Source organism: Larus michahellis, chromosome 4 (genome assembly GCF_964199755.1).
Source record: "Larus michahellis chromosome 4, bLarMic1.1, whole genome shotgun sequence".
Lineage (NCBI taxonomy): Eukaryota > Metazoa > Chordata > Aves > Charadriiformes > Laridae > Larus > Larus michahellis.
Window position 1 is genome coordinate 26,904,434 of NC_133899.1, and position 16,676 is coordinate 26,921,109.

General features: G+C 40.3%; 1 protein-coding gene across 4 annotated transcripts in view; it reads right to left on the bottom strand.

Annotated features, from left to right (window-relative positions):
- TOGARAM1 (TOG array regulator of axonemal microtubules 1) overlaps window positions 1–16,676 on the bottom strand; it is a 36,748-nt gene that overhangs the window by 3,995 nt on the left and 16,077 nt on the right. The window contains exons 6-20 of one of the 4 annotated variants that reach the window (XR_012586600.1): window positions 15,464–15,696; window positions 14,734–14,834; window positions 13,901–14,062; window positions 12,877–12,975; window positions 12,290–12,459; window positions 9,732–9,900; window positions 9,278–9,412; window positions 8,402–8,555; window positions 7,674–7,779; window positions 7,051–7,286; window positions 3,617–3,775; window positions 2,295–2,421; window positions 1,919–2,037; window positions 558–747; window positions 171–264 (exon numbers count right to left, since the gene is read on the bottom strand). Coding sequence is in view for 3 of the 4 variants with exons in the window: in XM_074583619.1 (XP_074439720.1) it covers window positions 558–747; window positions 1,919–2,037; window positions 2,295–2,421; window positions 3,617–3,775; window positions 7,051–7,286; window positions 7,674–7,779; window positions 8,402–8,555; window positions 9,278–9,412; window positions 9,732–9,900; window positions 12,290–12,459; window positions 12,877–12,975; window positions 13,901–14,062; window positions 14,734–14,834; window positions 15,464–15,696 (2,160 nt within the window). In the remaining variant the exon portion in view is untranslated. The remainder of the gene's footprint in view (window positions 1–170; window positions 265–557; window positions 748–1,918; window positions 2,038–2,294; window positions 2,422–3,616; window positions 3,776–7,050; window positions 7,287–7,673; window positions 7,780–8,401; window positions 8,556–9,277; window positions 9,413–9,731; window positions 9,901–12,289; window positions 12,460–12,876; window positions 12,976–13,900; window positions 14,063–14,733; window positions 14,835–15,463; window positions 15,697–16,676) is intronic. The other 3 variants (XM_074583619.1, XM_074583620.1, XM_074583621.1) reach the window with 3 other exon arrangements.

Sequence of the window (16,676 nt, forward strand, 5' to 3'; positions counted from 1 at the left end):
AGAGAGACTGCAGCGTTAGAAGACAATCTTGGTTTTCCTCTCATTATATCTATCTTTAGTTTACAACTGTTGGACCTCATCACAGTATTTTTCTCCTAAAGCACCTCCTTTCCTATTAGAAAGGATACTTACCTTAAGCTTTATCATAATAAATAAAGACCTTTCCTCACCTTCTCCTAGACAAACAGAGCAGGCGGAACTCGCAGCTGTGCTTCAGAGACAGTTTTTCAGATCTCGGTTAATCCTTGCTGCTCTTTTTGTAACCTGTTCCAATATTTTGATATTTACTCAGCAGTGGCATGAAAAACTGCAAGCAGTATTGCAGAAATAATTCAAAGAGGGCTATCTCTAAGTGCAAATTTTAATCTTCCTCCTGTTTACTTGCTTTACTACCTCTGTAGCTTACATATCTCCCCCTTGAGCACACCTCACCTGTTCCTCAACATCTTTCTGTTAATCAAACATTCTTATGAAACAGGGAGCCAAGATTTTTTTATCAGAAAACCCTGTGACACAACTTCAAAGACCTTTGAAATAAAATGTCTTCATACAGTTACCTTCACAATGTTTGCAACAACAAAGCCTTGATTGTTCTCCGTATCTGATAACAGCTGCTTAATGCCATTTATTCGATCACGGAAGTCTTTTGCATTCAATAAACCTATGATGTCTTTAACATATTCTTCATTTTCTAGTGAATTACGAGGAGCTGTTTTTCTTGTGACTTCACGGGCTTCTGTAGTCTCTCTGTTGGAAAGGAAAAATTATTCAGTGCACGCATAAGGAAGCTGAGACAGAAGTCTTTAATCTCAGCCATTCTCTTTCCATCTAAGTGCAAATACGAGCAGTAAACAGAAAATCTTCTGATAAAGGACTTTCACTTTAAACACGGTGAATTAAAAAAAAATAATCACCTAATAGTAATTGTTGTTCCCGAAGTCTCAATATATGTTCCACTCTCCATGCATACACACCTATCACACAAGAGAGAAGCCTCAAGTGGGCAGGAGCCCTGTGCTGCTGCGTGTTTCTGAACCAGAGCCGGGGTTGGGGGGGGGATGGACGGACGGGACGGGGACTGTGACCCCTAACAGTTGTGAACTTCCCTATTCCTGTACTCTCACAGTACTTCAAACACTTTTTACACACTGATTCCAGTTTAGGTGGCACCTAAGCAATGTGCCACACTGAGGTGGAAATTCAACAACTCTGCACAGAATATTTTGATACAATTTTTCTGTAGCATCTAATCTTATTAGACAGTCACGGGAAGAATTATAAAATCTGAGGAATCTGTCCAGGTAAGTATCCTGCATTTACAGACCAGTCCACATAGAGTTTCTAGCTCATTCCTAATCCATGGACAGAAGTCTTTGATGGAGAATGGAATAAACACCTTTCTTGCATTTTCAAATTCAAACCTATCAGGTCTGTGAGAACAAAAGGCAGCATCAAAATCCCCTGCACTGCTAGAAAACAAAACAGAAAACTAAAAATGGACAGAGTATGCTCCAAAACCTTTAGCATCCCCAGTTAGGATCTAAATACTTAGTGTCCTGATAAGCGCACGAATAGATAACTTGTACTGCAGCTATCATTAGGCATGATTTTTCTACAGAGTCTGAACAGCTGTATCTTGAACGGATGGTGATGTGGATCCACTCTGAATTCCAAGTGTTTTGTGTACTGTGCGTATTCTGATAGGCAGTCAATGGACAAATTAACCATAAAATGCACAAATATTACCAATTACCCTATTTAAAAGGGTTTATCTGGGGCACGTCAAGTTTTCCCTTTTCCTTCAGGTATGTCTAATTTTCACAACCCTGTTGCGAACATTTCTACGCTCCCTTCTTGCGGTAAGGCTGTTATCCTAGAGGTCAAGTTACTACCAGGGTAACACAGTGAAGATCGTTACCTGTCAGTGATGTTGAGAGCATCTCTGGAAGTAGACGATGACCTTGAATGTCCAACACTACCAGTATGGGAACGTCGTCCTTTCGCTGAGGGTGTATCTAATGGCATCTCCCCCAAACCCTGCACAAAGGTGCAACCATTAATTAACACAGCTGTTAATTAACAGTTCTGCACTGCTGGAGATGCTGTGAAAGCAGGTCTGACAGCCATGCAAAGTAGGGGAGCAAAGCGCATCACCTTCCATACTGTGGTCACTCGATGACTTGTCTTGCTCCAAATGGCACTCCCCCATTCCCTGCAGGTTCATTGGCTACACCTGATGGCCACTAGTACATGTTTACATTTCTCAGCTGTTAAACAAGAGCTTTTCCACATACCTTTTCACGTAGATTGCTAACAGACTCCTTAATGTAAGGCAAATCCTTGGTCGGCACATACTTTTCAAGCATTTTTTCAAAATCAGGGTGAGTCATCATAGTGAAGAGCATCTTTCGACCATAATACCTGCAGGGCAACAGACCACAACATATGCATCATAAACACAGATTTGCTTTGTAACTCTATTGATAATTATAGGTGTGTAATTCCAAAATATAAAAGTGCAGGAAGATTGCTATCTACATGGGTAACCAGACATCCTTTTCACCCTCCCACAAAGAAACTGTGCTCAAGAATCACTAGTTAATCAACAACCGAGCAAATTAATGAGAACAGTCTTCCATTTCAGCCATCTTTAAATAGGATGGTGCAGCCTTGTCAGTCAGCCACCGTGGATCCCAGTGCCAGCACTCCCTCCCGGCCTGTATCTCGTGTCTGCCCGGCAGAGTGTGTCCCTTGAGCCCCTCCTGCTCCTGCAGCCAGGCTGGGCACAGCTGAACAGTCTCGGCAGTGCTAGGGTAACGCTTTGACTCAATGATCTTAAGGGTCTTTTCCAACCTTGCTATGGTTTGAGGAACCCACAACAATTTATTGTCGTTTAGACAATTATTCTCTCACCCAATGACCCCTCCCCACCTGGGAACAGGAATCGGGGAAAACGAAGGAAACCTGAGGGTTGAGATATAAACAGATTTAACAGAATAAGACTAGATAATTAACGTTAATAATACTAAAGAACCAGTATTGATCCTGATACCAATATAAAATACACAAGAACTATACCCATCCCATTTCACCAGCAGAAGCCGTGCACTCCCCACAGGGACAGCCAATGTGGGACCCTGCGAGCGCTGCGGCTGCAGGAGGAAGGGAAGAGCTCAGGGCACCAGCACTGGTGTGAGGAGTTCTACGGGATTGCGGCCATCAAAGGAGAGAGAGAGACCTCCTCAGCAAACTTTCTAATTTATACTGGATGAGATGTTGATGGTATGAAATAACCCTGTTGGCAGCTTGGGTCAAGTGCCCGGGTCTCGCTCCTCCTCGTCCCTGCCCCTGGCGAGCTCGAAAGCACTGAGACCTTGAAACGCACACACCAGGGCTGGCTATGAAGTAAATATTTTCACAAATTTGGACACTAGAGTTCTAAAAGTGCAGTTTTCCCAAGCATTAGAAGAGAAATTAGTCCTGCGCTGCTCAAACCAGGACAAACCTAAATGATTCTCTGTTTCTATCCTCTGTCGCTGCAGAGGAACACACGCTGGGCTGTGCAGAGGTTTCAGCCACCTGGAATGTGCTTATCTTAACTATTAACCGTACTAACCTTGTTTGCTGGGAACTATCCTGTGCAAACCTGGCTATTGCAGGGAAAATCCGATCAGCGACAACTTTAGTTCCAGAGAGAATCCGCTCCGGTCCCATACGCTCTACAATGTCCGAGAGGTGCTGGGCTGTGCATCTTCTCACCGCTGAATGCAGGTGGCTACAGAAAACACAGCTGCTCAGTAAGAACTCATCACAGAAGCTAAACGTTATTTATGCGCTCTACCAAATATGGTATACAAGTTTTCTTTTTTCATCTTTAGCATAATCTACAACTAGGATACTGCTAATACGCAGACACTTATTCTGGCTCTATAGAAAAGTCAGTGTGGAGCAAAGACAACTTTATTTAAAAGGATTTGATTAAATTTGATTTCACTCACTTAAAATCCCAAACTACAAGAATGCAAGTGAAAAATTATATTATTTTTGTTTGAAGTCAGTTTTAACCTCTAAATGCAGCTTTTCAATTCATAAAACCAATAATTTTCTTATTTTTAGAATTTAATTTCTAATTTTCCTTAAAATAATTGTAAAATATTTTAGAAACCACAGTATTACGTGTTCCTTCCACCACCTTTAAGAAAAACTAGTCCCTGTGCTCAGAAACACATCTTATGTATTTTATATCAATTTAAAATTAAGTAAAGCAGTATTCTGTTGACTTCTAAAAATCTTGCGGAAGTCTATTTTCTACAAAACAGGGACCATTAAACACCTATGATGATGAAAACGAGAGGAAAGCTGGAATCAGTTTTCAAACTCGTGCAGCAATCTAACCTTTTATATAAATTCTGCTGCACCTGCTGATCCCACATGTTTTCAGAGTACACAATTCTGCAAATTCAAACTTTTTCAATTTCATTTTTATCTTTGGATTAAAAAAAATCCTACTTTGAGGACAGTTTCGCTGCACTCGATGAGACGCGTATCGTTCGTTGTTCATAGGGAAAACCAGGTTTAAAAGAGGGAGCTGAGGAAAGAATGGACCTGGTAAACCACATCAGTGGCTCCCCAGCTTTGCAGTTTGATGTGAACCTCCAGCCTTCTTCCTGAACGCCTGTCTTCCCGTTTCACCCAGATCTGCCTTTTCTCTGGTTCCACAGACTACTGCTGGGAAAGCCCTCCTCAGCTGCCGGCCACCCTGGCTAGTGTCAGTGCTGCCGTCGTGCCCATCTCGGGAGAAGGGACCAGCCCCACACTACCTCCGGCCGCATCCACCCGTGGGAAAGCGAGAACTGGGAGCCTTGAAGACCTCACTCCACGGAAGCAAATAAGCCCCTGCTCCCCACCCATGCCCGCTGCTCATGCAAAACTGCTGGAAAACTTTCTGTATGCACATAAGACCTTAGAACAATTCATACAGACAAGAAACAAGATTTTGAAGTTTTTGAAATACAGTCACCTTCAGACCTAGCCCTGGAATCATGCTCTGGGACCAAGCATCTATTCATAGAGCTGAGTTTACAGCAATAGTCTTTAGAGCAGCATCTCACAAAAGCAAACAAAAATGGTTTTAATTATTCTTGTTGGTAAAGTTAAAAACAACTTTGTAGCTGATGAAGAATCAGTATATATGCCTACTCAGGCTTGCAAGTGTCAATACGTATGACCACAGTAGATTTCAAATGTGTTGAGCAGAAAATAAGAAAACTTTAAAAGGTCTTTGAACTGTACGCAAAACCATAACTGTTAACTTGAATATGTAAGTTGTGGGGAATACAAACAACTCAATGTAAAGCCAAATTTAGAAAAGCTGTCTTTGTGTATAGCTGTGTCAAACAGAACCTTCCTATTTTGTACTGCAGACACGTATAATTTTTTCCCAAATTTCCACTTTTGAAAGCTAATTCTCGGATTTGCTGTTACAGCCTCTAACGAGGATAGCTCCAGATGTGCCGCAGGGGCTCTGCTGCTAATACAGCCAAAGTTAGAACAGCTGTAACTCACGGTGCCATTTAGGCCATCCACTGAAGGCCATGTATTAAAAACATACTGTATGCCATGATTTAGACACTGCTTTGACTGAAGTCTTCTTAGCCGTGAAGAAATTAATCCCTGCTTCAAATACTGGATGCAGACTCACAGCTCAGATAATTTTGATGCCTTAAATATCTGAAAATGCATCCGAGTGGACAAATTGGAAGGGTCAAACCTTTACGGGTCTAGAAAATGCATAAGGCTCGGTCAGTGTGTTTGAGTCTGCCACTGAAACTGCAGAGATCAGATGTAGCCAGTTATGATCACGAGCATTGCTTGTCCAAGGGTTTCTGAAGAAAAGATGGGAATTCATAAACAGACCACTTCACATGGCTTCTGAATTAAAGCAATGTGCCATTACTGTCTGCCGCTCTTAAATTCACCAAAACAACTATGTGCAGGCATGACTCACAACTAATTTAAATCCCAAGGCTGATATTTGCCTTTCAGTTTAAAGTTCAGGTAATTGTAGTATGGCTTTCAGGAGACAGAATCAATACATTCTACAACAGCCAGCTTGCCAGGAAACAAAACATTTTGAGTCAAGACTAACTCTTACGATTTGTAGCTGTGCAGAAAGTCTAAGGATTGATTTATAATGTGGCATCTGAAATATTTAATGGAAGGGATAGGCTACGAGAAATGTAGCTTATTAAATGTCATCTAAGTGATGAGAGCTAGATAAGAGACCAAGTACAAGTAGGTATATATCTAACACACTGGACTGCCTAATGGCTTCATTAAGTATTGCTGTTAGAGTGAATGAGGACAGAAAAGAAAAAGAGCAACATACATAACAGGGAGAGTGAGAGAAAGGAATGTAACTTCTACTAGAGACTGAGGTGAGCTAGAGGTCAGACGCAAACCATGCAACCAGAAATGGAGGCTTGTCATGTTTGAGGCACTCAAGAAAATAATGGCCACCACCACCATAAAGGAAAATAAAACGCAGACAAAAAGACTATTAACCAGCCAAGTCTAGAGAAGAACAGGAAATCAACCAAGACAGCTGCAGCTAGAGAACGGTAAGTTATAAATCATCTTTCGAAATAAGTAGTAGTGCTGGAAACTGAAAAAGACAGGCATTGGATTGCAGAGCAAGTGAAGAATGAGAATGCTGTGTGCGCTTTACTAGGCAGAGCAAAAGAGCAGTTTCCTAAGAATACAATACTAACAGCGAACAAAGTTACTGAAGAGTTGCAAAATGACCAGAAAATATACCAAGCTCCAAAATTAACAGCCAAGTTTTTACATGACTTACAGAAAGAAACAGGGGGGCTGCATTTTACTGTTACGCCAACAAACGTTGCCCTGGGTAGAAGTTTTGCAGAGCTGACTTACTATATTTTCAAATTTCTGCCTCTTTTATTTTGATTTTTTTTAAAAAAAGGACTATATTTGATAGATTTAATCTAGGCACAAGTTATTTGTTTATAAAGTCTTTATAAGAATTACCTTTGCCCTCCATTTATAAGAGAACAAAGTGCACGTGCTGGAGTCACATTATTAACCATAGCCTTCAGTGCTTTGTCTACCTCTTCCCTTATAAATGTGTTGGATTCACCAGCTTTGTGCAAAAGGACTTTTACTGTATTATCTAGTTCTTGATCCATGCTCTTTTTCAGGTAGGTGAACAAATCCCCTAAACAGACCACAGCAGCTCGAGAAACACCTGAGCGTAAATTCTTGACCTGCACACAGGAAAAACCCAAACAAACAATGAATAATGTTTACAAAATATACTTTAAAATAAGTCAAGCTTAATGTTTCCCCTTGTAATTTTTAAGTAACATTAAAAGCAACTGAGAAATAAATTTCTAACTTGATTCACAACGTGCGAGAATTAAAATATATACCCATGAAAAAGAATATAAAGTTACAATCTAAATTTTTTCAGTTCAGATCAAATGTTGGTATCTGAAGCATGAGCTGCTTTGCTGAACAACAGGCTCATCCTTTTGAGACTATCCAACAGGAAAACTACCCACAGCTGAACATTTCACTTCAGTGTATCTCAGAGCTATAATATACATATACACACATATAGTCAGTGAAATATTCTGATAGTAAAATTTAACCTCTTGAGCCACAGCCAGACTTGTTTCATGTAGCTTTGCAGTCAGAATAGTCGCATGGTAGGCAGACAAACATCTAACAAAGTTCAGACCTTCAATTTTCTTCTCCCTATGTAAAAAATAAGATCTTTAAATCCAAAAAATTTTCAAATTCTCATAAAAATATTAAACCACAGAATTCTAAGACACCAAATAGCAAACCAATAAGACTGTAAAATAAAGCAATAACTTGTAATGTAGGAAATTCTTTCAAAGTGAGTCTTTCTTTTAATGTGGTAGTAGGAGTATTTTAGCACACCAGGCTCTGAATTCCTTCCTACAGTTCTGTCCACAGCTTGCACTAGCAGCAATTAAAGGATTACTTTCCTTCCCCGAGTGGAAAAGGCAGCAGCGCTGTAGCCCCATTTTGCCAGTCAGAGCCCACTGCAGCCTCACATTCCACAGAAAAAGGCGAGAAAGTACCGGTGGGGGCCCGCCGGACCACTGCTGAAACTCAGCCATCTCTGCAAGCCTCTGAAAGCTCAGCTATTAAGCCTCAATTTACAACAGTTACAGTTTAATACAGATTTGGACTGAAAAAACCCCTTTCTTCTTTTTCTCCTGTATCACTTGCAATCCTCCTCACTATTTTTCACATTATGTCCATTTTGCTGGTTTTTTTTTTAAAGCAAGTGATCAAAATAAATGCCTTCCACATTGCGTTCAGGTTGTAGACAGATGTTGACACCTACCAGTCCTCATCAGCTAGAAGCGTCAAGGCTTCTGCCAGCGCTGTTTCTGGTTTTGCAAAGGGCTGCAGTTCTGAGGGGTCCATTATTTCTGGACTGTGAGTGACTGATGGGGTCCGGTCCTTATACCGTCCTCGTGCCCCAAGAGACATTTCATCTGCACAGCGGTGAAGCATAACAAATAATTAGCATTATCTGAAGAAACTAATTCATTCAAGGGAAGGAAAGATAGAAAGTTTGGGGTATAGACTGCAGCTACTGAGGGACCAGGTTTTCAAGACGACAGTTACATCCACAATCATTCAGCATCTCATTCAGGGCAATTAATTTTTTGCAAACAACCACCACTTCAAAATCGCAAACACAAATGCAGTGGGTTGTTTAATGTGAAAACAGATGCAGAATGTGCTAAATCACAGTGAGGTAAGACACAGTATGGTAAAATTTAATGAGACATTTCAAAAATTCTGAAGACCTTTGACCCTCATCAGAATGAGCCACTCAGAAAAGATCTCTACCGCCCATTTTCAAGGCATCTCAGTGACAAAATGCACAAGGAAACGTTTTGCTTGGAGAGAGAAGGGGTTGGAAGAGAGTCGATTTGCCATTTATACATTACATCATTTAAGTTTCTGAGCAAATAACAAGTCTTCTCATGTTTCAAACATCCTCCCAACAAATTAAAGGTGAAAAATGTTTCAAGGGGGCAGTGATGAATTCCAATCCCCTCCACCACCACCCCAAAGTCCTCATCTTCCAGAGCGCCTTGGGACTGACCACTGCTTAGATGAATCATATTAAACCTGATTGTATTTTGGAACCATCCCACTTCACATATTCAAATATTTTAACTGTCTTTAGTTTACTGTAGCAGCTTACCAGAATCTAGCAAGGCCGAACATTTTGTCTTCTTCAAACTGGATGTTCTTTTTAACGAAGTATTCAAGGCCGCGTTTTCTAATGACAAAGATACATTTCTTGATGATGTTAATATATCCGCATAGAGATTTAACTCTAGAAAACAGAAGGACAAGTCCAAACTACAACAACAACAAATCACAAGAAGGGAAAAAACTAATATTTACAGTCCTAGGTTGTCTTCTGAAATTTTTCTTAACTGCAGTCTTACAAGTATTTCCTATAAGCACTTTACTCTCCAATTTGCATTATAAGACTGTAACAAATGACTAAAGAGTAAACTGTAGTGTAAAATTAATCCCAGTAATACCTTATGTCCCATGAGGCAGTCATGATTTTTGGTAATTATCAAAAAATTTTACTTTCAGCAGCATTTACTAGCATGTTATTCATTTAGACAAACACTAAACCTCACTTTCTGTTGTCATTTTCTCTGGTTCATTCAGTTTAAGTCTTTCCCAAGGGTATTCTTCCTTTTCTTCAAGGTCTTTGACTTCCTGATGGTCTTTATAACTCTGTTCCTTCTCTTCTCTTTTCTTCTGCTTCATCTTTTCCTGGGCAGATTTAGACATGGTGACTTTTATCTGCAGAAAATTAACGCACCCATTATGATACACAATAAAATACAATGCACAAGTTACCCAATAACTTGTTCTTGAGACTGTCTAAGGTCCCAATAACTTGTTCTTGAGACTGTCTAAGGTAAGCATGTAAAATTACTGTTTTCCCCATTATTCTACAAAGCAAAAGGCAATTATTCATATAAATATTACATCAAATCCTGAAAAGAGCTGAATGTGTGCTTTCTGCATGATAAGTGGTCCTATAGGCAAAGAGAAGCAACATTCCAAGTTTAAACACTTAAGGGAAATAATAATTAACTGTAAAATATCTGAATAGTTAGAGGATTAAGGTCTAAAAGAAATGGTCTTCTATTTCTCTGGCAGTGTTTGTTGTTTCCTAGAATTTTAAGTAACAAATACAGAGTCTACGCTAACTCACTCACATTTAAGCACACAGGGGTTTTTTAAACAGTGGTCTTTAACAGTGTGACCTCTGTGTGATCCTTTTCTCTTATATGTTTAAGACAATTAGGGTTCTTCATGAAAGCTCAGTAACACTTAATATGTTCTTCCATTTTCTCCTTTGAACTTGACCCTTCCAAGTATTCAAGCCTTCAGTGGCAATCAGAAAATCCAGACACTGTTTATCATTAGCTTAAAGTTTTAGTAATCTTAAAATTGGAATTATTTTATTATTTAATACATAATACAATGCACTCATTTTAAATGCTTTCAGAAAGACTTGTGATTTTTGTTTCAAATTTTTTAAAATTTGTATCACTACTTCATTCAGAAAAATCTCCCTCCATTCAGTAACAGACGTAAATACTACTCGACAAAGCAGCACCACTCCTCATGAAGCCGTACTACAGGACAGATATTCAGACGGTATTTTTTAAAAAATTTACAAATGGAGCCAGATTAATAATCTAATCCAGAAAACAAGACATGCCCAAACTCAGGCAGTTCCTCTCCTTCCACATTTCTGGGCGCTGTGGGGGTCAGAGGGCATTTTCCAGCTCCACGCCTCCTGCAGCCCTTCTCCCAGGGACATCGCGTTCGGTGGGGATGCTTCTGACGTGGCAATTTGTGGCTACAAAATATGCGGGTGGAACCCAAAGAAAAAGCCAGGAGAAGCACTGTGAGGGCTATGAGATGCTTTGGCGAGTGAGGTGCAGATCCCAGCACAGCACAGTCTGACCAGCACAGGAATTGCACCGCGCTCTCCTCCAGGCTCGTGCCGTGGTTACTAAGATTTTGGGAGATGGGTCTTTCTCAGCCGTTCCTGCTGAAGTTGTTATTGCATTTATAGAGAGGTGCACACGTATGTGAGCAGGAGCCTGAGCCTCGGTGCCTAACATTGTACACTCAAATAGATTTAGCTCAGACAGTAACCTACAGACTTGGGCAGGAAATGACTTTTTTTGCACTCACTGCATCCCCAGTAAATACGCAGTTGCTTACACAAAAAAGAAAAGTTCCCATAACAGAGACCAAAAAATGATATAATATTTTAAGGTTTAATCGATAATCATTCATCCAGGATAGCAAAACTATGGTTCAGTGCTCTTCTCTGATTCCAGCATTGCCTTGAAAACGGGTCTTAGGATCAGCTACTGAAGTACTGGCAAATACTGGTGGATCTATACAGTGCTTAAAGAGATCCTCATACCATTGGTTTTTTTAAATCTAAAATACCACCGGACCAAAAACCAATTTACACAGTCCACTTAATTTGATATCAACAGTCTTGGTACTTGGTGCCATTTGTAATGGCCATTTGAGATGTGAACACTAGTTTCCTATGCCAAGGCCAAATTTATTTCCTATGCTGGTACTAATCAACAAGTGACATAACAGTCCTGTTATATTTCAGCTGCATGGACAATCTGCAGTAAGTCACCTTACTGACAAAACGTAGCCCATTCTTTAACACTTCTTAGAAAAATAACCACAGAATGGTTTAGGTTAGAAGGGACCTTAAAGATCATCTAATACCAACCCCCTGCCATAGGCAGCGTAATACCCAACCTAATGCTGAATTACAAGAAATTCCTGGTTTAGGCTTAACATTCTGCAAACACTAGAAGAAATCAACGTGTTCTCATTGCTGTTTGCAACATGGTTAAATAGCAGTCAGAGCAAAAATCTGCGTGTAGTCAACCAGATGTTGATAAATTGTTAATCCAGCTTTAGACTTCACCTGGTAACGGAACTCAGCGAATAACACCAATAAAAGGACTTGTATACTAGTGCAAGTCACCTGAGCTATGAATTTATCTATTTTAATCAAAACAGATTTAATCAAAAAAATCTTGTTTACCGTAACATAGAGACTACAAAACTATAGTCAGCTGTATTCACACATAAAAACAGGAAGGAAGACATAAAATGGTTCTGAAATTCTTACCTCCTTTTCATTTTCAACATGGAAATGAGACGCACTGTTCTGCGGGATGCTTCTCCCGTGGATGCCTGATGAGGGCTCAGGCTCCTCCTGGCCAGCCTGGCCATCTCCATTCGCTACACACCCTACGGACTGGCTGTACGTTCGCGCAGAAGGAGGACTGCCAAAAACACCTGAAAGGCATACCATGTTGTGCCCTCACCAAAATAATCCTCTTGTTCAGCAGAACTTAGTAAAAACTAAAGGAAACCAAAAGTAATTCAAGAAGATAAAAACATTGCTATTATACTATTAGTGCCGATTTCCGCTCAAAAGTATTCTCGCCAAATAGGACAGATGCACATACAGGTGTGCACCGGGCTAGAGCCACAACTCAACCCTCACAATTTGCTGCCATTCTGTGCCGGAATGGAACAGCATATCCAGTAACTGCAAAACTTCCAAGCATAATTCCTTTTGTTCCCATAGGAACTGGAGATGATCAAAATCTAAACGTTGTAAGGAATCTACTTCTCCTTTTCCCACTCTATAAAAGTACACTTTCCCTCATTTTAAAAACATGACAGGAGACCATTTTGGTTTTGCAATACCTTTACCAACAATTACAACTGCATCTTCAGACAGGACACTTGGTGAAATGAAATCTAGATTGCTCATCTCTGGAAAACCAGACATTGACTCTGCAAGCCCTTAAAATAAAATAAAATAAAATAAAAAATCACACAATGTAAATCATGTAGTTTATGCTTTGGTACATGTTGTATTCTTCTAAAATGTCATCATACACTGACATCTGAATTTATCATTTGTATGAATCAGTACGTTCTCAAGTTACTGAAGTTAACAGGATTTACTAAATATTGATACCCTCAAAACCACGGTAAGCATATAGCAAATAAAATTTCTGCCAAAAGATCAAAAAGAAAACCTATGTTTGTAAGAGGATTTTTAAATAAACTGATTCCACTGAAAAAAAACAGAAGTTTCTAACTCACTTGGTGGAAGTATAAAACTGTTTCTTATGTAATTCAGCACAATTGAATCAAAACAGAATTTGCTAAAATATTTTTTCTCCGAGCAGCACTTAATGCTGTTTCTCATGTAAATTAGGAGTCCCCCAAATTCTTCACCAAAGTGGATGCCACATTATGTACTTCTATATTGGCTACACTAGTTGCAAATATAAATGTACACAGAAAATTCTGATGTAGGGAATGGTGGCTCCTAGGATGCATTAAAATGACAGAGTTAAAACTGTAATGTAAAGTACAGTAGTTTAAGTTCTTTAATTTTAGCAATGAACAAGAGAGTAATTTAAAACCACACTTTTACATCTCTTCATTTATTCAGAGTGACATATATAACAATTTGGTCCTCTGTCCACGCCATATACTATCACTTGACTTTTAATTTTAACTGGCAGTCGAGTTTAAGTTAATGTCAGGAAAAACCCCAACTTGTTAGTGCAAGTATAAAGACTAGGAAAGAGGTAATCAAGCTAAACACCTGGAAAGGTATTTTCTACAAAACCTGTTTTAAAAAAGGCTATTCACAGCCCCAGTTTTTTGCCATAAATGAAGCTCAGATGAACAGCGATGTAGCAAACTCACAAACCTTTTGCATGCTTAAAATTTCTTTGGTGCTCCGCATTTTGACTTTTAAAAATAGTACATGACACTTCTCCTTGCTTCTTCTCCTCATAATCTCCACATCCATTGCCACAGTTCAAACGTTGGCCAACTATGCTAACATTAGAAGTCCCCTTATCATCAAATGCTAGCCACGCAAAAGGAAAAAAAATCAAATATTAAAGAAAAAAAATCATTTTTCCTGTGTACAACAGGATTCTCAAATAGTTACATTTTCTGAAATTTTTAAACTCTTCAAAAAACACAAGAAAGCTGAAGGAGGAGCCACAGAACAACTGACCCAACTGACGGGCAATCCAGTTCCCAGGACTGTACCAGGGCAAATAATGTATTTGGAAGCAGCCACCAGAAAACGGTATAATCAGAGAAATGTGTCTCCTTTTATGACAGAGCAACAGCCCTTGTGGTCAGGAAAGAAGTGAGAGATGCCATGTATCACCCCAGGTACATGTGTGCAGAGCAGTTACCAAAAGCTCCCTTCTCCACACAGAGGCGATGCATCAAGCAGGGCTGTGCTGCAGCCTGTCTGGGACCCAGTACAGCCCGGCATTTCGCCCCAGCAGCTGGATAATTAAGCAGCATCCTGAACTCAAATAAAGGTCAGCAAATGGGAAGCATACACGCCTGAGTTCCTTCTCACCTGCAGTACTGCAGTATAATTTCAATTTGACCAAATAGCGTCTACCAATTACCTTTTTTGAAGGGACGCGAGCTCATTGAACAAGTAACAGACACATCAAGTGACCGTTCTGCTCCACCAAGGAAGCGAGGTACACATTGATATGCACAGCGGAATACCTGCGCTGGAGTTATGTTCTGCCACATTCGGGTCTCTGCCTCTTGCTGAAGATACTCTTGCAGGTTGTGATTTGCTGCCAAGTAGTGGAAAGGTGTCTGACCTGTTAAAGTATAAACCAAAATTTTTATAAATAACAATCCTACACACTAGTCAGAGCCCAGTTAAATAACACTTGTTAGCAAAGACATCAATAGATCTCAGTTTCTCCTCCCCAGCAATAGTTGGTCAGTAATAAAATGGAAACAGTTCATGATTCACCATAAGAAACATCTACATTGTTGTCGTCTTATCACAGAAAACCAACCCATTCCTTCTTCAGTTTCCGAGCTATAATAAGCAAACATTATCCTTCCTCTTAACTCATTCTCCTTCTTACTCATTTGCTTAGGCTATGGTTCACATACCTTCTATGGCAGGCTAAAGTCTTCATGAAATATTTACTCCCCCTGGCAGTACTTCACTAACTGCACTGCGTTACTATGGCTGCACAGGGGAACTCTTTCACATGAAAAGCCAGCACAACCTACAATAATATAATTAAGCAGCTACTGTATACAGCAATGTCTTTTTAGACAGGAAATAATTCAAATATAAAAATCAAGCTATTAAGCAAAGCAATCTTAAATGAAAAATATGTTACAGATGTCACTGCCTTTAAGATTTAACTAAGACCAGCAGAGACCGCGGGTGAGAATTCCAAAGCAGTGTTAACATCCCAGTTCCACTCACGTTGTTCTCCTCCTCTGGGGGCCTGTGGACACAGGGGAAGTCAGGGACTCCTGGCTGTAAACCCCGCTTTCGCTGCAGGAGCCTGTGCCAGGGGAGGAAGCGTGGGAGGGGGAATCCACAGACAGATCCAGTTTAACAGCAGAATCAGGGCTTTCCAGATCTGAAATGTTGCTGCTTAGCTTTGCCCTCTTCTTAGCTGCGCTGTTTCGTAGAGATCTGAGTGAATTCTGCATCTAAACAGGATTGAAAACAAAATGATAGGGTTTATTCACTGCATAGGGAAAAAGCTTTTTTAAGCAAAAGAAAGTATGTTTCCGAGTGTTCAATTCCCGGGAGTTCAGTGCCCATGCCTCTGCTGGGCAACAGGACCGAATATTTATATAGGTTATGCAGGATTATAACTGCGCCTTTCACTGTTTTGCTTCACAAGAATAAACACGCTATTAAACATGAATTCCCAGAGACACTGTACCCTAGCTTCGTTTTGCAAAACACAAGAACAGATTCCTGCAAAAATAAATCAGCCGCCCTTGTCTTTTTTAATAGACTACAGGAAGCGTCTGATGGCTGCTAACATGCACGACTGGGAGGTCAGGCTTTTCACATCTGAACTGCACAAAGATGCAAAATATGCAGGAGGGAATCCTGAAAACCGTGCCTAGCAAGCAGAGCTCCTACTCAAATAAGCAGGAAAATCTCTGCTGCATATTCTCTCCTCTTTTTACCAAATACATTTGATGTAAAAAAATTCTTCCCCTACCTGTTTAGCACCTAATTTACTTTCAGTAGTGACTCCAGGATGGAAGATCAAGACAGTGAGGCAAAGCAATTAAGTCCTACTGCAGCTGCTCTCAGATCCACAGGGACTAAAGACAGGATTTGAACTTCAAACACTGTCTGTGAGCTGTGACCAAAATACAGACGTGTTGCATGGGATCATGCAGGGAAGATCATACAAAATGCCATCGCGTGTGACACCTCTGCCTCTCACGTAATCAACACTGCAGCAGTGTCGATTCGTACTGGTGAGGGTAGTGTGGATGCAGTTCCACCTCCCCACCGCCTCCTGAAGTAATCCGCCGTGCCTCTGCTGAATTTTTCTATGTTGGGCACTGGTGTGGCTGTTTGCTATTTCTCAAACATCAGAGAGACCTGAGCAACAGAGTGAGCGACAGCGTCCTTCAGCAGGCACTGGGCACACACTGACACACAC